This window comes from Crinia signifera, chromosome 11 (assembly GCF_055691185.1).
Source record: "Crinia signifera chromosome 11, ASM5569118v1, whole genome shotgun sequence".
Lineage (NCBI taxonomy): Eukaryota > Metazoa > Chordata > Amphibia > Anura > Myobatrachidae > Crinia > Crinia signifera.
The window spans coordinates 56639512-56666144 of NC_139227.1; the positions used below are offsets into that span (position 1 = coordinate 56639512).

Below are 26633 nucleotides of genomic sequence, written 5' to 3' on the forward strand. Positions count from 1 at the left end.
CTCATACAAACTCACACAGTCATCAAACAGATTCACACAGTCTTCATATTTACACTCACACAGTCCTCATACACACTCACACAGTCCTTATACAGACTCACATAGTCCTCATTCAGATTTACACAGTTCTAATACTGACTCAAAAAGTCTGTATACAGACTCACACAGTCAACATTGACAATCACACAGTCCTCATTCAGACTCACACATTCCACATACAGACTCACACAGTCCTCATATTTACACTCACACAGTGCTCATACAGACTCACATAGTCCTCATATTTACACTCACACAGTCCTCATAAAGATTCACACAATCCACATATTTACACTCAAACAGTCATCATACAGACATATTCAATATGCATATTGAGATTCACACAGTCCTAATACAGATTCACGCAGCCCTCATACAGACTCACACAGTCCTCATACAGACTCACACAGTCCTCATACAGACTCACAACGTCCTCATATAGACTCACACAGTCCTCATATAGACCCACAAAGTCCTCATACAGACTCACACAGTCCTAATACAGATTCACACAGTCCTTATATTGTCACTGACACAGTCCTCATACAGACTCACAGTCCTAACATATTAACAATCCTCATATTGACACTCACGTGGTCCTCATATTGACACTCACACAGTCCTCATATTTACACTCACACAGTCCTCATACAGACTCACACTGTCCTCATATTGACACTCACACAGTCCTAATACAGACTCACAAAGTCCTCACACAGGGGATTATTCTAGTTCATTCTTTCTGACAAAATCCTTCTTAGATGGACAAAACCATGTGCACTGCAGGGGGGGCAGATGTAACATGTGCAGATAGAATTAGATTTGGGTGAGTTATTTTGTTTCTGTGCAGGGAAAATACTGACTGCTTTATTTTACACTGCAATATAGATCTCACTTTGAAGAAAAACCCCACCCAAATCTAATTCTCTCTGCACAAGTTACATCTGCCCCACCTGCAGTGCACATGGTTTTGTCCATCTAAGAAGGATTTTGTCAGAAAGAATGAACTAGAATATCCCCCACAGACACACACAGTCCTAATACAGACTCACAAAGCTCTTATTTTGACACTCACACAGTCCTCATATTTACACTCACACAGTCCTCATACAGACTCACACAGTCCTCATATTGACACTCACAGAGGCTTCATACAGACTCACAAAGTCCTCATACAGACTCAAACAGTCCTCATATTGACACTCACACAGACTCACACAGTCCTAATACAGACTCACAAGTCAGCATACATACTCACACAGTCCTCATATTGACACTCACACAGTCCTCATAGTGACACTCACACAGTGCTCATACAGACTCCAACAGTCCTCATATTTACACTAGCACAGGCATGATAGGCACTCACATGCAGGAAATAAGAAGCACTGTGTAACAGGCATTGTCCCATGTTGTTTGTGCATATTTGTGTGTTGGAAGATGTTACCCGGGTAGCTTTGTGTGGTAATGAGAAAGCGTCACTGGGTGCATTGTGTTTCTGCAGTCTGTATCTTACCCCCGGGTGCGGAGGAAGAATCTCTGTGCATGGAGGACTTGGAGGAACCCAGCTCACAGACAGCTCCATCAGAGCAGACAAGCAAAGGTAGGTATCTATGAATATGCTGGAAGGCACATAAACAATGACAATCTTTCCCGTATATAATCAGAATCACTTTATTGGCCATGTATACTCTCGTATACTAGGAATTTTTTGTGGATTCAGTGCAGCTTCAAGCATGGTACAAGAGGGATAACAAGACATACTGTACATACATTGCATTAGTTGCGCATACAAATGACAATTCACATGTTATGATTTGCAAGGTTAGATAGAGCAGTTAGGTGTTTAGATTAGCAGTATCTTAAGGTGTGTACACATGGTCGACATGCCTTGCGATGCGGGTCCCGATGCGATCTGATCGCATCGGGACTCGCATCGCACGGCATGAAGGAGAGAAGAGGAGAGGACACGATACCTGTCATAGGGTGCCGTGCAGGGGCACAGATCGCATGGTGCTCCGGCACAGCAACAGCTTCCCCCCACCGCCCCCCATGCGTATATATCAGAGGCCACATCCCCCCGCCCTCCTCTATACGGCGGACTTCCGGGACCGGGTCACTGGGCTTCAGCGTTCAGCCCTGCAGCCCCAGGAGAAGCCCCCTCGCCACTGGAGCTAATGTGAGTAAAGGCACAAAGACTATATAGTGCAGTTCTGCGCTATATAGTCTTGCCTGCCCTCACTATGTTGCTGCCGATTTGCGATTACTCGGGAGCGTGCATCGGCAGCGCGCATTGGCAGCGCATCGGGCTCGCAAGCCCTGAAAAGTACACAATTGGTATGCGATATGGCTTCCGATGTGCACTATATCTGCAACTTCGGAAGCCATATCGTGCCCGTGTGTACACACCATTAGAGTACATTGTTCAATGGCTGAATAACTGTTGGGAAAAAGCTTTTTGCAGTTCTTGACAACTTGGTAGGGATGGACGTGAAGCGTCTACCTGATGGGAGAATATCAAACACGTTATGGCCAGGGTGGAGTTTGTCCGCCATGATCTTCCCAGCTCGCTTCTTGACCCTACTTAAGTATTGTTCCCTTACAGGGGGAGGTCCGTCCCAATAATCCTCTCTGCTGTCTCTAGGTGATATATACACGTAGATACCCCAGGCGCTGTCTCTGGGATATATATATACGTATATGCCCTAGGCACTTTCTCTGGGTGATATATACACGTAGATACCCCAGTTACTGTCTCTGGGTGATATATACAGGAAGATAAACCCTAGTGCTGTGTCTATGTGATATATACATGTGGATTCAATATGAAATTCCGACGGTCAAAATCCCAATAGGGTCAAAATCCCGAATGGGTCATAATACCGACAAGGACAAAATCCCGACATTTAAAATCCCGACATGGTCAAAATCCCGACATGGTCAAAATACTGACATATAGAATGTACAGGTGAAACAGTCAACATGACTTTCCGTCGACAGGTCGCGAGGTCGACATGGGTTTTTCACTATTTTTTTACCCGAATGTCGACACTGGATAGTTGGAAGTGAACCGCAGCCCCTCGCATCACTCGCTTCGCTCGAAATGCTTCGGGCACGGTGCCTCGCTGTGCTCGGCACACTATTTTATTCTCCCACCATGCCCTAGTGCAGGGGTGGCCAAACCGGTCCTCGAGATCTACCAACGGTCCACGTTTTCCAGGTTACCTAGCTGTAGTCAATACTAATGGTCACATTTTCAAACCTGCTGCATTCATTCCTACTATAGATCCACAGGTTGCCTGGAAAACATGCACCGTTGGTAGATCTTGAGGACAGGTTTGGCCACCCCTGCCCTAGTGGATGGTAGGGCATGAAATACCGCCTGTCGGGTCAAAAAACAGTGAAAAAACCCACGTCGACCTCGTGTCTTGTAAACGGAAAGTCATGTTGACTGTTTCACCTGTACATTCTATATGTCGGGATTTTGACCTTGTAGGGATTTTAAATGTCGGGATTTTGTCCTTGTCAGTATTATGACCCATTCGGGATTTTGACCCTGTTGGGATTTTGACTGCATCCCATACATCTAGATGACCCAGGTCTCTGGGTTTTATATATATATATATATATATATATATATATATATATATATATATATATATATATATATTATTATTATTATTATTTTTCAATGCTGGCTATATATATATATATATCGAAAGTGGGGGGAGTGTGGTCCTTTTTCTGCGCTGGTGTGTGAGCTGCATTTCTACCGTATATATATATATAAGGAAGAAGAGATAGATTTGCGCTCTGTCTATTTCACCACTTTTGTACATAAATGATCATACATTGGTACATAAAATTTGTATTTATTCTAATTTTCTTAATAACGACAAAGTATCAATAAAATGAGTTTGTACAAAATTCGATACAGATTGTAGATTCAATTACACTTTGTTCAAGTGAATGAACACAGATCCAACTTCAAGGTGTGCAAAACTTATTTGGATACGAAACCCTACGCGTTTCGTCCCTTAGGACTGCATACCCACAGAAGTTGGATGCACACTTTGGGCGGTATTCAATGAGAATACCTGCGAGGTGCAGTGAATCCTTTTTAGGATTCACTGCACATTCGCCACGTTCCGGAGCCGTCGGGCTCCGGTATTCAACGTGTCAGGGGCTCGCTGCCCCTGACTGGCGAATATGAGCTCCTGCGGCGATTGCCGCAGGGAGCCTGAGGACGGTGCCAGGCAGAGAGATGGTAGTCTCTCTGCCTGTCCCAGAACTTTGTGGGGGGTAGGTGGGCTCCCCGGGTGCCAGGCAGCACAGGCTGCCCCCCGGGGGTGCCAGCAGGGGAGCGTATATTCACTACACACGATCGTAACGATCGAGTGCAGTGAATATATGAATATGTAATGAGCGGCTCGGCTCCAGCGCACCCTGCTGGCTCCTGTGTAAAAAAAAAAAATATATATATATTTTTTTAAATTAAATATATATTCATGTGCTTACAGCACATGAATAAAAATAGCATGCCCCTTCTCAGAAAAAAATTCCCGATTTTTTGACACCAAATGTAAAAAACAAAACACTTTATTTTAAAAGTTCACATTCCACTTCACCATAAAAAGATAGCGATTGCTACTCGGTGAATCATGGTGAAAAAAACCTTGCAATGTATTTGCCATCTGCTCATTGAATAGGGTGATTCACCGTTTTAGTCAGAAATTCGCCAAACAGCACAAATTCGCCATAAAAACATGGCGAATCAGGCTCATTGAATACCGCCCTTTGTTTCAATCGTATTTTTTAACCACACATGCGTTGAAGAGACTCCTGTGGTAGAGCAGTTTGGCTTCAAGCTGTTATCGGCAGAAATTTGGGCTTTTTTGAAGTCCTACACCTCTGCAGGACAGAGGTTTTACCATAACTGACGTGGTCAGTAACCTTTTATATCTACTTTTGTTGGAAGAAGTCTATCTTTATGATACAATTCTGATTGGATCCCCATTTGCCCCTGTTTCGCGTAGGGTTTCGTATCCAAAGAAGTTTTGCACACCTTGAAGTTTGATCTGTTGTCATTCACTTGAACAAAGTGTAATTGAATCTACAATCTGTATCGAATTTTGTACAAACTAATTTTATTGATACGTTGTCGTTATTAAGAAAATTAGAATAAATACAAATTTTATGTACCAATGTATGATCATTTATGTACAAAAGTGGTGAAATAGACAGAGCGCGCATCTATCTCTTCTTCCTTATATATATATATATATATATCTATATAGATATAGATATATATATATATCTATATCTATATCAATATATATATATATATATATATATATATATATATGCAAATGGGGGGTTCACCCTGAAAGCACTTCCAACAGGGCCGGCTCTACCATTAGGCAGCTTTAGGCATCTGCCTAGGGCGCCAGGATCTGGGGGGCGCAACTAAGTCTGCAAATTAAAAAATCAAGGACGTCTATGAGGATCTTTGTTGTCCTTAATGCAGGTGGCAACTGTGGAACTTCTAAGACCTCACCTCCATACTTTCCCTTGAGACATACTAGCCTACATTCCTCCTTGTACTCTTGTGGGTGGCAAAGGGGAGGGTGTAGAGGGCCTCCAGGAAAGCAGGGGACTTGCCCATCTTCCCTGGGTGGGCTGGGAAGACCACATGATTTTTATTTTATTTATTTTTTTTTGGGGGGGGGGGGGGGGGGGAGTAGGTTTAAGTTTTGCCTAGGGTACTGAGAAGCCTTACACCGGCCCTGACTTCCAATAGTGTAAAGCGTACTACCTCTACAAAATCTCCCCTGTTAGTGGGAGATGAAAACAAAGACCAAAAGAGAGCTGTAGAGGGCGCTATTGAGATTCCCACCACCTTGTCATGTGCTCAGATTTAGGCAAATAGACAATCGAACATTCTCAATGACATTTATTTAAAAACATATATATGAAGCATTAGCAGATTAGAATTCTTTGGAACCGCATGGATAAACCCGACGCGTTTCGTCTCCGAAGAGACTTCCTCAGGGGTACACTGTGGGTGGTACAGAATGCCATTTAAATAACGTATATACAATACAATAGATATTAAAAACAGAATCAAATAATTTGATACAGTACATACCAAGAATATGCTAGGTCTATGACCAATACCAGAATTTCTTTAAAATGTCGGAGAAATCTGCGAAAGATGTAAACCAGAGCATGTGCCTCAGAATGGATAAGACGAAAAGATGGAGTATAACGGAAACGAGAGAGGAGGATATGAGGAGGATGAGGTGAATACAAGATAAAGGACATACCCGATGACGATGAACCTTTATTGAGGGCCCTTAAAAAGAGGCAGGGCACTTGAGAAAAGGGGAGGAATTTATACCTAGAAAAGGGATGATCAAGGATAATTTCAGTGCTACAGATTATGTGACACATTATATATCTCAAGTGAGTCATCCCAGAAAGAAACTCAAAACAAGCCCCTAAGGGCCTTTAAACGACCAAACGACTAGTGGTCCAATTTACAACGACTAGTAGTCCCATATAAATTAAGAGACATGCCTTATGGCAGTCGTGTACTGTGCATAATTAGGACATCCTTTAGACATTATAATATACAGTGTATAAAACGACTGGCTGATACAACGCATATTTTCTAGACTTATAAACCACAATATCCCAAATTGGGGTCTGTAATAACTAACATCGATGGAAACAATAGTATCAGGTGTGTAAGAAAGACAGCACCTAGACTGTATGAACACACGTCTTTATAGGTCTAAGTCGTATGTCTCACAGATCCCAGTATCACTTCAATTTTTAGAAAGCAAAGAGGGTCCAATATCAATGCTCAACTAAAGTAGTCAGGGGTACATGGAGAATATTGGAATATAAAGAGGACATTGCGCTTCTATGTAGCTTTTCTCTAAGCTCATATGTGTCAGAAAGTGTGAAGCTTTGACATCAATCTTTCTCCTACTACTGGCAGTTAACAAACAGTGGGGTAGATTTATTATATGGCGATCAGGGGAAACTGCGCTATCCCCGTGCATTATAGCAGGGGATAGCGCTTCCCCTGATCTATCACACCCGCCGAGCGTTTACTCTAATGCCGGCGGTGTGGGGCAGGTGGCATAGCGCAGGGGCAATATTTTGCACTGCGCCCCTGCCAGATTTATGAACGGTCAGCATCGCTGACCGTTCCGCCGCCTGCAGCTGTCGACTTCGCCAGCTGCAGGCGGCGATGCCCTATACCTAACAGCAGGGACAGAGCTGTCCCTGCTGCTGGCGCTCAGCTGCGCTGGGATCTCGCGAGACTAGCGAGATCCCGCGCATGGGCAGTCAGCCGGCCGGGGGGGGAAGGAGACGGTGCATCAGTATTAACTGATGCGCTATCTCCAGGAGGGACATCGCCGGAGGGGGGAGTTAGCGCTCCCCCACTCCGGCGGCAAGATCTTAATAGATCTTGTCGGTGTCCCCTCCTGCTTCGCCTCGCTAATGAGGCGAAGCAGGAACTGTTATAGCGGCGCGTTAGGCGCCGCTATAATAAATCTACCCCAGTGTTACCATTATTGAAATGTTGCCAAATTATAAGTCAGAACATGACAGCAGTTGGCAGATAGAGGGAGACATTATAAACAGTTTCACAATTAGTAGCAGTGTCACCAGTGGCGTAATTACTAATTCTGCTCCCCCCTGCCGAAAATGCAGGGGGCGCCCCCGCTAGGTTAAACAACAAACCCCCCCCAGGTTAAACACCAAACCCCCCCCCAATGCGGCCGTTACCTTAGTCGTGGCCGCGATTGTGCTGTCAGTGGAGGGGAGCCGGGGTGCGGTGGAGGGGAGCCAGGGTGTGTGGAGGGGAGCCGGGGTGAGGGGTGGGTGAGATGTTACCCCCTGTCGCGTCTGCGCCGGGTCCCTCCCCGCTCTCCCGTCTACTGCTGCAAATCAAAAGTGACACTTGGAAAATGTCTGCCTCCAAAAAGCAGACGAAAAACTGTCTGCAGTATGGGGGCAGCCATTTTCCGAGTGTCACTATTTGTATTAGCAGCGTTGCAGCAGTAGCCGGGACTTGGGAGAGCTGGGACCCGGCACAGGCGCTGGCAGCAGAAGGCAGTGAGTAATGTCCCGCAGCCCCCCCCCCAGCGCCCACACCCCCTCAGCGCCTCCCCGCCACTGCGGGGGCTGCGGGAGGATAGTTACGCCACTGAGTGTCACAATTATTAGAACTTTACCAAATGCTGTACCACTGCATAAGTCAGAATGTAACAACATTGCTGAATAGCCAGGTCAATCAAAATGTAACCTACCAGAATCCTCCTCATATCCTCCTCTCTCGTTTCCGTTATACTCCATCTTTTCGTCTTATCCATTCGTCTTATCCATTGGATGGAATTGTGCCACTGGAGGGTTCAGGGAGCGGTGTCCGCCACAAGGGTGCCAGTAAGTCCACATGCCTCATGGGGTTTAATAAAATCCAGAACTCTGAGAGCACCGAATACCCCAGGTGATACACCTAATTATTTAATTATTTAATTATTTAATCACTATTTACTTGTCTATGCATTCACAATTGTATGTAAATAGCTCATTTAGAGAATTATAATTCACCCAGCACTTAATAAGTGAAAAGTGTTTTTTTTTTTTTTTTTTAAATTTTGTCGTAACAGTCCCTAACCATTAACAGATGTATGTTCAAAAAATCTTTTTCATGTATATTCAATAAAAAAGTAATTATAATTAATTAAAAGTTATAAGAAGTGCCCCAACAAAGAGAGACATTCTTTTTTCTTTTATTTCAACAGACTCACAAAGTTCTAAAACAGACTCACAAAGTCCATATACAGACTCACACAGTCCTCATATTGACACACACACACACACAGTCCTCATAAGGACTCACACAGTCTTCATACATAGTTACATAGTAGGTAAGGCTGAAAAAAGACTTGCGTCCATCTAGTTCAACCTGGTATAGATATCCATTGCTGATTTGGTAGATTCTGGTATTTTACAGACAAATTATATTTCTTATTTGTACCCATGGATGTTTTTCTCCAGTAAATGTTTTTCCAACTTTGCCTTGACCGCATTTAATGAGCCAGCCGTTACCACCTCTCTGGGAAGAGAGTTCCAGAGTTTGACTGTTCTGACCGTAAAGAAATTCTTTCTACTAGCTGAATGAAATCTTTTTTCTTCTAATCTATACTCATGCTTTGTGTCCTAGATTCCTTTCTAGTAGAAAAGAGGGTGTGTGACAGTTCCTTATATTGGCCCTTGATATACTTGTACATCAGTACCTTATATTGGCCCTTGATATACTTGTACATGTTGAGCATGTCCCCCCTTAAACGTCTCTTTTCTAATGTAAATAGTCCCAAATTGCTTGTGTGCAGACACACAGTCCCCATATTTACACTCCCACAGTCCTCATACAAACTCACACTCTCACACAGTCCTCTTACAGAATCACACAGTCCTCAAACAGATTCACACAGTACAAATACAGACTCACAAAGTCCTCTTACAGACTCACACAGTCCTAATATAGATTCACACAGTCCACATATTAACACTCACAGGAGTCCTCATATTGACACTCACACAGTCCTAATACACACATTCATCATATTTACACTGACACAGTCCTCATAGTGACAATCACACAGTCCTCATATGGACACTCACACATTCCTTATATTGACTCTCACACAGACCTCATACAGTCTCACACAGTCCTCATACAGACTCACACAGTCCTCATAATTACACTCAAACAGAGTTCATACAGCATCACACATTCCTCATATTGACTCACAAAGTCCTCACACAGACTGAAACAGTTCTCATTTTGACACTCACACAATCCTCATACCGACTTACAAAGTCCTCATACAGACTCACACAATACTCATATTAAAACTCACACAGTCCTCATACAGACTCACACAGTCATCATACAGACTCACACAGTCCTCATACAGATTCACTCAGTCCTCATACAGACTCACACAGTCCTAATACTGACTCCACTTAGTCCTAATACTGACTGACAATGTCCTTATATAGACTCACACAGTCCACCTATTGACACTCATAGAGTACTCATACAGACTTGCACAATCCTAATACAGACTCACAAAGTCCTCATACAGACTCACACAGTCCTAATACAGATTCACACAGTCCTTATATTGAAACTCACAGTCCTCATACAGGCTCACACAGTCCTCATATTGAGACTCACACAGTTATCATACAGATTCAATCAGTTCTCATACAGACTCACACAGTCCTCATACAGACTCACACAGTCCTCATACAGATTCATACAGTCCTCATCTTTACACTCACACAGTCCTCATACACACTAACACAGTCCGCATACAGACTCACACAGTCCTCATACAGACTCACATAGTCCTCATACAGACTCTTACATACCTCATATTGACACTAAAATGGGCCTTATATGTACACTCACACAGTCCTCATACAGATTCACACATTACTCATATTTACACTCACACAGTGCTCATACAGACTCAAACAGTCCTAATACAGACTCACAAAGTCCTCATGTAGACTCACACAGTCCTCATATTGACACTCACACAGTCCTCATACAGATTCACACAGTCCTCATACAGACTCTCACATACCTCATATTGACACTAAAATGGTCCTTATATTATTTATTTATTAACAGTTTCTTATACCCCTTTCACACTGCAGCTATAACATGGTAAATTGCTGATATTTAACCGTTTCAAAACGGTTATAGGTGCAGTGTGAAAGTGCCAGTTTTAAATTACCGGTTCAAGTGAACCGGTAATTTAAAACGGTTAAAAAGCAGAGTCCTACACGGTTCAGACACGTTATTTCTGCAGTGTGAACGGGTCTGAACCGGTATTTTGTACCCTACACTGGACCCTCCCCTGGTACCTGGCCAGCGGGATCTCGACCCCCTCCCCCCCCCCCCGAACCAAGCGGGGTCCCCCATCTCCTGGAACCCGGCAAGCGGGGTCTCCACCACCCCCCCTTCCCCCAGAGACTCGGGGTCTCTGTCTCCCACACGCTCCCCAGGTACCTGGCAAGCGCGGTCCATTGCTCGGGAGGCAGCGGGTCCCTTGAATGGGCTGTGTGCAGACCCTGCTGCGGCAGGCAGACACACTCCTGAGAGCGGGTGCTCCTGGTGACCCGGCGAGCCGCTGCTCCAGCAGGCGGGTGAGCGGGGCTGCTGCCTGGGGCAGGGGAGGGAGGTAGGTGCTGGCTGTGTGCAGACCCTGCTGAGGCTGGCAGACACACAAGAGCGGGTGACCCGGTGAGCCGCTGCTCCTGCAGGCGGGTGAGCGGGGCTGCTGCCTGGGGCAGGGGAGGGAGGTAGGTGCTGGCTGTGTGCGGACCCTGCTGAGCGGGTGGTCCGGGTGACCCGGCGAGCCGGCGAGCCGCTACTACTGCCGTAATTACACTGTGCGCTTCTGCCGGTGCTGGGGCTTCTGCCCGGGGAAGGGGAGGGAGGTAGGTGCTGGCTTTGTGCGGACCCTGCTGAGCGGGTGGTCCGGGTGAACCGGCGAGCCGCTACTACTGCCGTGATTACACTGTGCGCTTCTGCCGGTGCTGGGGCTTCTGCCCGGGGAAGGGGAGGGAGGTAGGTGCTGGCTTTGTGCGGACCCTGCTGAGCGGGTGGTCCGGCGAGCCGCTACTACTGCCGTGATTACACTGTGCGCTTCTGCCGGTGCTGGGGCTTCTGCCCGGGGAAGGGGAGGGAGGTAGGTGCTGGCTTTGTGCGGACCCTGCTGAGCGGGTGGTCCGGGTGACCCGGCGAGCCAGCGAGCCGCTACTACTGCCGTGATTACACTGTGCGCTTCTGCCGGTGCTGGGGCTTCTGCCAGGGGAAGGGGAGGGAGGTAGGTGCTGGCTTTGTGTGGACCCTGCTGAGAGGGTGGTCCGGGTGACCCAGGCGAGCCGGCGAGCCGCTACTACTGCCGTGATTACACTGTGCGCTTCTGCCGGTGCTGGGGGTTCTGCCCAGGGAAGGGGAGGGAGGTAGGTGCTGGCTTTGTGTGGACCCTGCTGAGCGGGTGGTCCGGGTGACCCGGCGATCCGGCGAGCCGCTACTACTGCCGTGATTACACTGTGCGCTTCTGCCGGTGCTGGGGCTTCTGCCCGGGGAAGGGGAGGGAGGTAGGTGCTGGCTTTGTGCGGACCCTGCTGAGCGGGTGGTCCGGGTGACCCGGCGAGCTGGCGAGCTGCTACTACTGCCGTGATTACACTGTGCGCTTCTGCCGGTGCTGGGGCTTCTGCCCGGGGAAGGGGAGGGAGGTAGGTGCTGGCTTTGTGCGGACCCTGCTGAGCGGGTGGTCCGGGTGACCCGCCGAGCCGCTACTACTGCCGTGATTACACTGTGCGCTTCTGCCGGTGCTGGGGCTTCTGCCCGGGGAAGGGGAGGGAGGTAGGTGCTGGCTTTGTGCGGACAATGCTGAGCGGGTGGTCCGGGTGACCCGGCGAGCTGCTACTACTGCCGTGATTACACTGTGCGCTTCTGCCGGTGCTGGGGCTTCTGCCCGGGGAAGGGGAGGGAGGTAGGTGCTGGCTTTGTGCGGACCCTGCTGAGCGGGTGGTCCGTGTGACCCGGCTACTGCCGTGATTACACTGTGCGCTTCTGCCGGTGCTGGGGCTTCTGCCCGGGGAAGGGGAGGGAGGTAGGTGCTGGCTTTGTGCGGACCCTGCTGAGCGGGTGGTCCGGGTGACCCGGCGAGCCGCTACTACTGCCGTGATTACACTGTGCGCTTCTGCCGGTGCTAGGGCTTCTGCCCGGGGAAGGGGAGGGAGGTAGGTGCTGGCTTTGTGCGGACCCTGCTGAGCGGGTGACCCAGGTGACCCGGCGAGCCGCTACTACTGCCGTGATTACACTGTGCGCTTCTGCCGGTGCTGGGGCTTCTGCCCGGGGAAGGGGAGGGAGGTAGGTGCTAGCTTTGTGCGGACCCTGCTGAGCGGGTGGTCCGGGTGACCCGGCGAGCCGCTACTACTGCCGTGATTACACTGTGCACTTCTGCCGGTGCTGGGGCTTCTGCCCGGGGAAGGGGAGGGAGGTAGGTGCTGGCTTTGTGCGGACCCTGCTGAGCGGGTGACCCAGGTGACCCGGCGAGCCGCTACTACTGCCGTGATTACACTGTGCGCTTCTGCCGGTGCTGGGGCTTCTGCCCTGGAAGGGGAGGGAGGTAGGTGCTGGCTTTGTGCGGACCCTGCTGAGCGGGTGACCCAGGTGACCCGGCGAGCCGCTACTACTGCCGTGATTACACTGTGCGCTTCTGCCGGTGCTGGGGCTTCTGCCCGGGGAAGGGGAGGGAGGTAGGTGCTGGCTTTGTGCGGACCCTGCTGAGCGGGTGACCCAGGTGACCCGGCGAGCCGGCGAGCCGCTACTACTGCCGTGATTACACTGTGCGCTTCTGCCGGTGCTGGGGCTTCTGCCCAGGGAAGGGGAGGGAGGTAGGGGCTGACATTACAGGGTAGGGGCTGCCGCCCTCGGGTCACCCCCTGAACCCGCTCTGCCTACTGCCGGCATTGTAGCTCTAATGCTGTCGGTGTGCGCTGGCAAGTAGGAAGGGGGTATATTACTGCTTAATTACCGTTTTGTACCTTTCACAATGGGTGCAATGTGAAAGGTACAAAAACGGTAATTAAGCAGTAATATACCGTTTACTACATGCAATGTGAAGGGGGTTAAACTTGCTCTAACCCGGTTAAAGAAACGTTTAAAAAACCGGGTCAGAGCAGGTTGTGCAATGTGAAAGCAGTATTACAGTATATAGCGCACACAGATTCCGCTGCACTTTACAGAGCATAGTTATAATCAAAAACACATAACAAATTACAGTACAAGACAGTTTAGGACAAGTACATGGTTAATATGGATAGTTGCACCAGGGGACAGGACACTGAAGCAATTATCAGGGTGGCAGAGGTTTATATATTCTAAGAAAGGCACATAAGGAGAGAGGGCCCTGCTCATGAGAGCTTACATTCTTAAGGGGAGGGTTAGACAGACTGGGGTGACACAGAAGGGAAAGAAGTGAGCTTAAACAGGTTAGTTTGAGAGATTGTCAGGTTTTATGCAGGAGGGTGGGAAGAGGTCAGCTTAGTATTTAATATTTTAAGTCTTAAAAAGCGCTGGGTCATCCAAGAGTAGACAGCAGAGAGACAGTTGGAGATATGAGTGAGGATATAGGGAGAGAGATCAGGAAAGGATCGGTAGATTTTAGTATTATCAGCATAGAGGTGATAGTGGAAGTTAAGTGAGCAAATAAGCTCACCCAGAGAGGACGTATAGAGATAGAGAAGAAGAGGGCCAAGAATAAAATGTTGGGGGACACATATTATCAATGGAAGAGCAGGAGAGGTGAAGTCATTAGAGGTACAGCTGTGCATTTTCAAAACAGACAGTGCATATGCAAGCAGAAAGAGTAATATTCAAAGTTTTAGCAGTTAAGAGTTGTACTTATGTTGATTGTAGTTTCCTTCAGTTTCTGTCCAGTTCAAGTCCAGGCTAAGTCTAGGCTGACAGTATGCGGTTGTATATTCCTACTTAGAATCTTCCTACTTTGAATTCTGACAAAATTTCTAAAGCCAGATTTCTATAGCCAGCCAAGGCTTAGTAAGCCTCCTATACTCCCATATATACTTATATGTACACTCACACAGGCCTCATACAGACTCCCACAGTCCTCATATTGAGACTCATACAGTCCTCATACAGATTCAAACAGTCCTCATATTTACACTCACACAGTCCTCATACACACTCACACAGTCCTCATTCAGATTTACACAATTCTAATACTGACTCACAAAGTCCTTATACAGACTCACACAGTCCACATATTGACACTCACACAGTCCTCATAGAGACTCACACAGTCCACATACAGACTCACACAGTCCATATATTTACACTCACACAGTGATCATACAGACTCACATAGTCCTCATATTTACACTCACACATTCCTCATACAGACTCCCACAGTCCTCATATTGAGACTCACACAGCCCTCATACAGAGTCACACAGTCCTCATATTGAGACTCACACAGTCCTAATACAGATTCACACAGTCCTTATATTGAAACTCACACAATCCTCATACAGAATCAGACACAGTCATCAAACAGATTCACACAGTCCTCATATTTACACTCACACAGTCCTCATATAGATTCACACAATCCTCATATTTACACTAACACAGTTCTCATATAGATTCCCACAGTCCTCGTATTTACACTCACACAGTTCTCATACAGACTCACACAGGCCTCATACAGACTCACAAATACTTCTTATACAGACTCACACAGTCCTAAAACTGACTCACAAATACTTCTTATGCAGACTCACACAGTCCGAATACAGACTCACAAAGTCCTAATACAGACTCACAACGTCCTCATACAGATTCACACTGATTAATACAAAATCACAAAGTCCTCATACAGACTCTCAAATCCTCATATTGACACTCAAGTGGTCCTTATAGTGACACTCACACATTCCTCATACAGACTCACACAGTCCTCATATTGAGACTCACACAGTCCTCATACAACCTCACACAGTCCATATGGACCCTCACACTGTCCTCATACAGACTCATACAGACACACACATTCCTCATATTGACACTCACATAGTCCTCATACAGATTCAAACAGTCCTAATACAGACACACAAAGTCCTCATATTGCCGCTCACACAGTCCTCATACACACTAACAGTCCTCATACAGACTCACACAGTCCTCATACAGACTCAAAGTCCTAATACAGACTCTTACATACCTCACATTGACACTAAAATGGTCCTAATATTTACACTCACACAGTCCTCCTACAGACTCCCACAGTCCTCATATTGATACTCACACAGCCCGCATACAGAGTCACACAGTCCTCATATTTACACTCACACAGTGCTCATACAGACTCACACAGTCCTCATATTTACACTCACACAGTCCTCATATAGATTCACACAGTCCACATATTTACACTCAAACAGTCATCATACAGACATATTCAATATGCATATTGAGATTCACACAGTCCTAATACAGACTCACACAGTCCTAATACAGATTCACACAGTCCTTATATTGAAACTCACAGTCCTCATACAGGCTCACACAGTCCTCATATTGAGACTCACACAGTTATCATACAGATTCAATCAGTTCTCATACAGACTCACACAGTCCTCATACAGACTCACACAGTCCTCATACAGATTCATACAGTCCTCATCTTTACACTCACACAGTCCTCAACCACACTAACACAGTCCGCATACAAACTCACAGTCATCAAACAGATTCACACAGTCCTCATATTTACACTCACACAGTCCTCCTTATACAGACTCACATAGTCCTCATTCAGATTTACACAGTTCTAATACTGACTCACAAAGTCTGTATACAGACTCACACAGTCAACATTGACACTCACACAGTCCTCATTCAGACTCACACAGTCCACATACAGACTCACATAGTCCTCATATTTACACTCACACAGTCCTCATATAGATTCACACAATCCACATATTTACACTCAAACAGTCATCATACAGACATATTCAATATGCATATTGAGATTCACACAGTCCTAATACAGATTCACGCAGCCCTAATACAGACTCAGAGAGACAGGGGTATTTTTCACTCACAGGACTGTCCTCTGATATTAAAGGGACATTTCTAGGACCCCCCGTAAGTGACTAGTGAAGTACTATGTCTATTGTAAAGACTTGGGAGGTGTGCTACCACTGGACAACAAAAATGTATACAGACACAGCGTTTCAGAAGAAACAAGAAAAAGATTGTCCTTGGTGTGGTGCACCACACCAAGGACAATCTTTTTCTTGTTTCTTCTGAAACGCTGTGTCCTAATACAGACTCACACAGTCCTCATACAGACTCACACAGTCCTCATACAGACTCACACAGTCCTCATACAGACTCACAACGTCCTCATATAGACTCACACAGTCCTCATACAGACTCACAAAGTCCTCATACAGATTCACACTGTCCTCATTTTTACACTCACACAGTCCTCATACACACTCACACAGTCCTCATACACACTCACACAGTCCTCATTCAGATTTACACAATTCTAATACTGACTCACAAAGTCCTTATACAGACTCACACAGTCCACATATTGACACTCACACAGTCCTCATAGAGACTCACACAGTCCACATACAGACTCACACAGTCCATATATTTACACTCACACAGTGATCATACAGACCCACATAGTCCTCATATTTACACTCACACATTCCTCATACAGACTCCCACAGTCCTCATATTGAGACTCACACAGCCCTCATACAGAGTCACACAGTCCTCATATTGGGACTCACACAGTCCTAATACAGATTCACACAGTCCTTATATTGAAACTCACACAATCCTCATACAGAATCAGACACAGTCATCAAACAGATTCACACAGTCCTCATATTTACACTCACACAGTCCTCATATAGATTCACACAATCCTCATATTTACACTAACACAGTTCTCATATAGATTCACACAGTCCTCGTATTTACACTCACACAGTTCTCATACAGACTCACACAGGCCTCATACAGACTCACAAATACTTCTTATACAGACTCACACAGTCCTAAAACTGACTCACAAATACTTCTTATGCAGACTCACACAGTCCGAATACAGACTCACAAAGTCCTAATACAGACTCACAACGTCCTCATACAGATTCACACTGATTAATACAAAATCACAAAGTCCTCATACAGACTCTCAAATTCTCATATTGACACTCAAGTGGTCCTTATAGTGACACTCACACATTCCTCATACAGACTCACACAGTCCTCATATTGAGACTCACACAGTCCTCATACAACCTCACACAGTCCATATGGACCCTCACACTGTCCTCATACAGACTCATACAGACACACACATTCCTCATATTAACACTCACATAGTCCTCATACAGATTCACACAGTCCTAATACAGACACACAAAGTCCTCATATTGCCGCTCACACAGTCCTCATACACACTAACAATCCTCATACAGACTCACACAGTCCTCATACAGACTCAAAGTCCTAATACAGACATACATAATACATACCTCACATTGACACTAAAATGGTCCTAATATTTACACTCACACAGTCCTCATACAGACTCCCACAGTCCTCATATTGATACTCACACAGCCCGCATACAGAGTCACACAGTCCTCATATTTACACTCACACAGTGCTCATACAGACTCACACAGTCCTCATATTTACACTCACACAGTCCTCATATAGATTCACACAGTCCACATATTTACACTCAAACAGTCATCATACAGACATATTCAATATGCATATTGAGATTCACACAGTCCTAATACAGACTCACACAGTCCTAATACAGATTCACACAGTCCTTATATTGAAACTCACAGTCCTCATACAGGCTCACACAGTCCTCATATTGAGACTCACACAGTTATCATACAGATTCAATCAGTTCTCATACAGACTCACACAGTCCTCATACAGACTCACACAGTCCTCATACAGATTCATACAGTCCTCATCTTTACACTCACACAGTCCTCAACCACACTAACACAGTCCGCATACAAACTCACAGTCATCAAACAGATTCACACAGTCCTCATATTTACACTCACACAGTCCTCCTTATACAGACTCACATAGTCCTCATTCAGATTTACACAGTTCTAATACTGACTCACAAAGTCCGTATACAGACTCACACAGTCAACATTGACACTCACACAGTCCTCATTCAGACTCACACAGTCCACATACAGACTCACACAGTCCTCATATTTACACTCACACAGTGCTCATACAGACTCACATAGTCCTCATATTTACACTCACACAGTCCTCATATAGATTCACACAATCCACATATTTACACTCAAACAGTCATCATACAGACATATTCAATATGCATATTGAGATTCACACAGTCCTAATACAGATTCACGCAGCCCTAATACAGACTCAGAGAGACAGGGGTATTTTTCACTCACAGGACTGTCCTCTGATATTAAAGGGACATTTCTAGGACCCCCCATAAGTGACTAGTGAAGTACTATGTCTATTGTAAAGACTTGGGAGGTGTGCTACCACTGGACAACAAAAATGTATACAGACACAGCGTTTCAGAAGAAACAAGAAAAAGATTGTCCTTGGTGTGGTGCACCACACCAAGGACAATCTTTTTCTTGTTTCTTCTGAAACGCTGTGTCCTAATACAGACTCACACAGTCCTCATACAGACTCACACAGTCCTCATACAGACTCACAACGTCCTCATATAGACTCACACAGTCCTCATACAGACTCACAAAGTCCTCATACAGATTCACACTGTCCTCATTTTTACACTCACCCAGTCCTCATACACACTCACAAATTCCTCATACACACTCACACACTCCTCATATATACACTCATACAGTCCTCATAAAGTCTTACACAGTCCTCATACAGTCTCACACAGTCCTCAAACAGACTCACATAGTCTTCATATTGACAATCACACTCTCCATACAGACTCTTATAATCCTTATAAGGATACTCACACTGTACTCACACATACTCACATATTCGTCATATAGACACTCAGACAGTCCTCGTACAGACTCAGACAGTCCTCATATTGACACACACTGTCCTCATACAGACTCACAAAGTCCTCATATACAGACTTACACAGTCCTTATATTGACACTCGTACAGTCCTCACACACTCATACAGTCCTCATATTTACACTCACACAGTGCTTATAGAGACTCACACAGTCCTCATATTGACACTCACACTGTCCTAATACAGAATAATAAAGTCCTCATACGGACTCTCACAATCCTCATATTGACACTCACGTGGTCCTCTTATTGACATTCACAAAGTCTTCATACAGACTCACACAGTTCTGATATTGACACTCACACAGTTCTCATATTGACACTCACACAGTCCTCATACAGACTCACACAATCCTAATACAGATTCACACAGTCCTTATATTGTCACTGACACAGTCCTCATACAGACTCACAGTCCTAATACAGACTAACAAAATCCTCATATTGACACTCAAATGGTCCTCATATTGACACTCACACAGTCCTCATATTTACACTCACACAGTCCTCATACAGACTCACACTGTCCTCATATTGACACTCACACAGTCCTAATACAGACTCACAAAGTCCTCACACAGACGCACACAGTCCTAATACAGACTCACAAAGTCCTCATAAAGACTCACCCAGTCCTTATTTTGACACTCACACAGTCCTCATATTTACACTCACACAGTCCTCATACAGACTCACACAGTCCTCATATTGACACTCACAGAGGCTTCATACAGACTCACAAAGTCCTCATACAGACTCAAACAGTCCTCATATTGACACTCACACAGACTCCCACAGTCCTAATACAGACTTACAAAGTCAGCATACATACTCACACAGTCCTCATATTGGGCCTTATTTTGGTTTAGTCTTTCTGACAAAATCCTTCTTAGATGGACAAAACCATGTGCACTGCAGGGGGGGCAGATGTAACATGTGCAGAGAGAATTAGATTTGGGGGAGTAATTTTGTTTCTGTGCAGGGAAAATACTGACTGCTTTATTTTTACACTGCAATATAGATCTCACTTTGAAGTAAAACCCCACCCAAATCTAATTCTCTCTGCACAAGTAACACCTGCCCCACCTGCAGTGCACATGGTTTTGCCCATCTAAGAAGGATTTTGTCAGAAAGAATGAACCAAAATAAGGCCCATTGACACTCACACAGTCCTCATAGTGACACTCACACAGTGCTCATACAGACTCCCACAGTCCTCATATTTACCCTAGCACTGGCATGATAGGCACTTACATGCAGGAAATAAGAAGCACTGTGTAACAGGCATTGCCCCATGTTGTTTGTGCATATTTGTGTGTTGGAATATGTGACCCGGGTAGCTTTGTGTGGTAATGAGAAAGCGTCACTGGGTGCATTGTGTTTCTGCAGTCTGTATCTTACCCCCGGGTGCGGAGGAAGAATCTCTGTGCATGGAGGACTTGGAGGAACCCAGCTCACAGACCGCTCCATCAGAGCAGACAAGCAAAGGTAGGTATCTATGAATATGCTGGAAGTCGCAGATAAAGGCACATAAACAATGACAATCTTTCCCGTATATAATCAGAATCACTTTATTGGCCATGTATACTCTCGTATACTAGGAATTTTTTGTGGATTCAGTGCAGCTTCAAGCATGGTACAAGAGGGATAACAAGACATACTGTACATACATTGCATTAGTTGCGCATACAAATGACAATTCACATGTTATGATTTGCAAGGTTAGATAGAGCAGTTAGGTGTTTAGATTAGCAGTATCTTAAGGTGTGTACACACGGTCCACATGCCTTGCGATGCGGGTCCCGATGCGATCTGATCGCATCGGGACTCGCATCGCACGGCATGAAGGAGAGAAGAGGAGAGGACACGATACCTGTCATAGGGTGCCGTGCAGGGGCACAGATGGCATGGTGCTCCGGCACAGCAACAGCTTCCCCCCGCCGCCCCCCATGCGTATATATCAGAGGCCACATCCCCCCGCCCTCCTCTATACGGCGGACTTCCGGGACCGGGTCACTGCGCTTCAGCATTCAGCCCTGCAGCCCCAGGAGAAGCCCCCTCGCCGCTGGAGCTAATGTGAGTAAAGGCACAAAGACTATATAGTGCAGTTCTGCGCTATATAGTCTTGCCTGCCCTCACTATGTTGCTGCCGATTTGCGATTACTCGGGAGCGTGCATCGGCAGCGCGCATTGGCAGCGTATCGGGCTCGCAAGCCCTGAAAAGTACACAATTGGTATGCGATATGGCTTCCGATGTGCACTATATCTGCAACTTCGGAAGCCATATCGTGCCCGTGTGTACACACCATTAGAGTACATTGTTCAATGGCTGAATAACTGTTGGGAAAAAGCTTTTTGTAGTTCTTGACAACTTGGTAGGGATGGACGTGAAGCGTCTACCTGATGGGAGAATATCAAACACGTTATGGCCAGGGTGGAGTTTGTCCGCCATGATCTTCCCAGCTCGCTTCTTGACCCTACTTAAGTATTGTTCCCTTACAGGGGGAGGTCCGTCCCAATAATCCTCTCTGCTGTCCTCACCACTCTTTGCAGGCTTCGTTTATCAGATTCATTGGCCCCTCCATACCAAATTGTAATAGAGGAGCATAGAACGGACTCCACAATAGCAGTGTAAAAGAGCTGCAGCAGCTCTTGCGGAATGTTGAATTTTTTCAGTTGCTGTTGGGCCTTTTTGACAATGGAAGTTATGTTGGGCTCCCATCTGAGGTTGCGAGAGATTTTTGTCCCAAGGAATTTGAAGGTCTCTACCCATGACACCACTCTGTTGGAAATTACTAGCGGGACCTTGACATTTGGTTTTCTCCTGAAGTCTACTATCATCTCGACTGTTTTGATGGGGTTTAGGTCCAGGTTGTATATATTACATATACAGTGTACAAGGGGCAGCTAAGGACCTGCACATTCTGCCCCCTAGCACTATCCTCTGGGTGATATATACACGTAGATACCCCAGGCGCTGTCTCTGGGATATATATATACGTATATGCCCTAGGCACTGTCTCTGGGTGATATATACACGTAGATACCCCAGTTACTGTCTCTGGGTGATATATACAGGAAGATAAACCCTAGTGCTGTGTCTATGTGATATACACATGTGGATTCGGTATGAAATTCCGACGGTCAAAATCCCAATAGGGTCAAAATCCCGAATGGGTCATAATACCGACAAGGACAAAATCCCGACATTTAAAATCCTGACATGGTCAAAATCCCGACATGGTCAAAATAATGACATATAGAATGTACAGGTGAAACAGTCACCATGACTTTCCGTCGACAGGTCGCAAGGTCGACATGGGTTTTTTCACTATTTTTTTACCCAAATGTCGACACTGGACAGTTGGAAGTGACACTCACACATTCCTCATACAGACTCACACAGTCCTCATATTGAGACTCACACAGTCCTCATACAACCTCACACAGTCCATATGGACCCTCACACTGTCCTCATACAGACTCATACAGACACACACATTCCTCATATTGACACTCACATAGTCCTCATACAGATTCACACAGTCCTAATACAGACACACAAAGTCCTCATATTGCCGCTCACACAGTCCTCATACACACTAACAGTCCTCATACAGACTCACACAGTCCTCATACAGACTCAAAGTCCTAATACAGACTCTTACATACCTCACATTGACACTAAAATGGTCCTAATATTTACACTCACACAGTCCTCATACAGACTCCCACAGTCCTCATATTGATACTCACACAGCCCGCATACAGAGTCACACAGTCCTCATATTTACACTCACACAGTGCTCATACAGACTCACACAGTCCTCATATTTACACTCACACAGTCCTCATATAGATTCACACAGTCCACATATTTACACTCAAACAGTCATCATACAGACATATTCAATATGCATATTGAGATTCACCCAGTCCTAATACAGACTCACACAGTCCTAATACAGATTCACACAGTCCTTATATTGAAACTCACAGTCCTCATACAGGCTCACACAGTCCTCATATTGAGACTCACACAGTTATCATACAGATTCAATCAGTTCTCATACAGACTCACACAGTCCTCATACAGACTCACACAGTCCTCATACAGATTCATACAGTCCTCATCTTTACACTCACACAGTCCTCAACCACACTAACACAGTCCGCATACAAACTCACAGTCATCAAACAGATTCACACAGTCCTCATATTTACACTCACACAGTCCTCCTTATACAGACTCACATAGTCCTCATTCAGATTTACACAGTTCTAATACTGACTCACAAAGTCCGTATACAGACTCACACAGTCAACATTGACACTCACACAGTCCTCATTCAGACTCACACAGTCCACATACAGACCCACACAGTCCTCATATTTACACTCACACAGTGCTCATACAGACTCACATAGTCCTCATATTTACACTCACACAGTCCTCATATAGATTCACACAATCCACATATTTACACTCAAACAGTCATCATACAGACATATTCAATATGCATATTGAGATTCACACAGTCCTAATACAGATTCACGCAGCCCTAATACAGACTCAGAGAGACAGGGGTATTTTTCACTCACAGGACTGTCCTCTGATATTAAAGGGACATTTCTAGGACCCCCCGTAAGTGACTAGTGAAGTACTATGTCTATTGTAAAGACTTGGGAGGTGTGCTACCACTGGACAACAAAAATGTATACAGACACAGCGTTTCAGAAGAAACAAGAAAAAGATTGTCCTTGGTGTGGTGCACCACACCAAGGACAATCTTTTTCTTGTTTCTTCTGAAACGCTGTGTCCTAATACAGACTCACACAGTCCTCATACAGACTCACACAGTCCTCATACAGACTCACAACGTCCTCATATAGACTCACACAGTCCTCATACAGACTCACAAAGTCCTCATACAGATTCACACTGTCCTCATTTTTACACTCACCCAGTCCTCATACACACTCACAAATTCCTCATACACACTCCTCATATATACACTCATACAGTCATAAAGTCTTACACAGTCCTCATACAGTCTCACACAGTCCTCAAACAGACTCACATAGTCTTCATATTGACAATCACACTCTCCATACAGACTCTTATAATCCTTATAAGGATACTCACACTGTACTCACACATACTCACATATTCGTCATATAGACACTCAGACAGTCCTCGTACAGACTCAGACAGTCCTCATATTGACACACACTGTCCTCATACAGACTCACAAAGTCCTCATATACAGACTTACACAGTCCTTATATTGACACTCGTACAGTCCTCACACACTCATACAGTCCTCATATTTACACTCACACAGTGCTTATAGAGACTCACACAGTCCTCATATTGACACTCACACTGTCCTAATACAGAATAATAAAGTCCTCATACAGACTCTCACAATCCTCATATTGACACTCACGTGGTCCTCTTATTGACATTCACAAAGTCTTCATACAGACTCACACAGTTCTGATATTGACACTCACACAGTTCTCATATTGACACTCACACAGTCCTCATACAGACTCACACAATCCTAATACAGATTCACACAGTCCTTATATTGTCACTGACACAGTCCTCATACAGACTCACAGTCCTAATACAGACTAACAAAATCCTCATATTGACACTCAAATGGTCCTCATATTGACACTCACACAGTCCTCATATTTACACTCACACAGTCCTCATACAGACTCACACTGTCCTCATATTGACACTCACACAGTCCTAATACAGACTCACAAAGTCCTCACACAGACGCACACAGTCCTAATACAGACTCACAAAGTCCTCATAAAGACTCACCCAGTCCTTATTTTGACACTCACACAGTCCTCATATTTACACTCACACAGTCCTCATACAGACTCACACAGTCCTCATATTGACACTCACAGAGGCTTCATACAGACTCACAAAGTCCTCATACAGACTCAAACAGTCCTCATATTGACACTCACACAGACTCCCACAGTCCTAATACAGACTTACAAAGTCAGCACACAGTCCTTATATTGAAACTCACTCAATCCTCATACAGAATCAGACACAGTCATCAAACAGATTCACACAGTCCTCATATTTACACTCACACAGTCCTCATATAGATTCACACAATCCTCATATTTACACTAACACAGTTCTCATATAGATTCACACAGTCCTCGTATTTACACTCACACAGTTCTCATACAGACTCACACAGGCCTCATACAGACTCACAAATACTTCTTATACAGACTCACACAGTCCGAATACAGACTCACAAAGTCCTAATACAGACTCACAAAGTCCTCATACAGACTCTAAAATTCTCATATTGACACTCAAGTGGTCCTTATAGTGACACTCACACATTCCTCATACAGACTCACACAGTCCTCATATTGAGACTCACACAGTCCTCATACAACCTCACACAGTCCATATGGACCCTCACACTGTCCTCATACAGACTCATACAGACACACACATTCCTCATATTGACACTCACATAGTCCTCATACAGATTCACACAGTCCTAATACAGACACACAAAGTCCTCATATTGCCGCTCACACAGTCCTCATACACACTAACAGTCCTCATACAGACTCACACAGTCCTCATAATGACTCAAAGTCCTAATACAGATTCTTACATACCTCACATTGACACTAAAATGGTCCTAATATTTACACTCACACAGTCCTCATACAGACTCCCACAGTCCTCATATTGATACTCACACAGCCCGCATACAGAGTCACACAGTCCTCATATTTACACTCACACAGTGCTCATACAGACTCACACAGTCCT

General features: G+C 45.3%; 1 protein-coding gene and 1 long non-coding RNA gene across 5 annotated transcripts in view; one reads left to right on the forward strand and one right to left on the reverse strand.

Moving 5' to 3' along the window:
• LOC146046056 (cyclic nucleotide-gated channel beta-1-like) overlaps positions 1–26633 on the forward strand; it is a 415388-nt gene that overhangs the window by 209396 nt on the left and 179359 nt on the right. For all 4 annotated transcript variants that reach the window (XM_083165226.1, XM_083165229.1, XM_083165228.1 and 1 more), the window contains 2 exons: positions 1544–1642; positions 21185–21283. In XM_083165226.1, the coding sequence (XP_083021352.1) occupies positions 1544–1642; positions 21185–21283 (198 nt within the window). The remainder of the gene's footprint in view (positions 1–1543; positions 1643–21184; positions 21284–26633) is intronic.
• Positions 5832–7042, reverse strand: LOC146045974 (uncharacterized). Its single transcript, XR_014465706.1, has 3 exons — positions 6366–7042; positions 6188–6244; positions 5832–6097 (listed from the first exon to the last, which is right to left on the reverse strand). It is a non-coding gene; the product is annotated as an uncharacterized LOC146045974 (long non-coding RNA).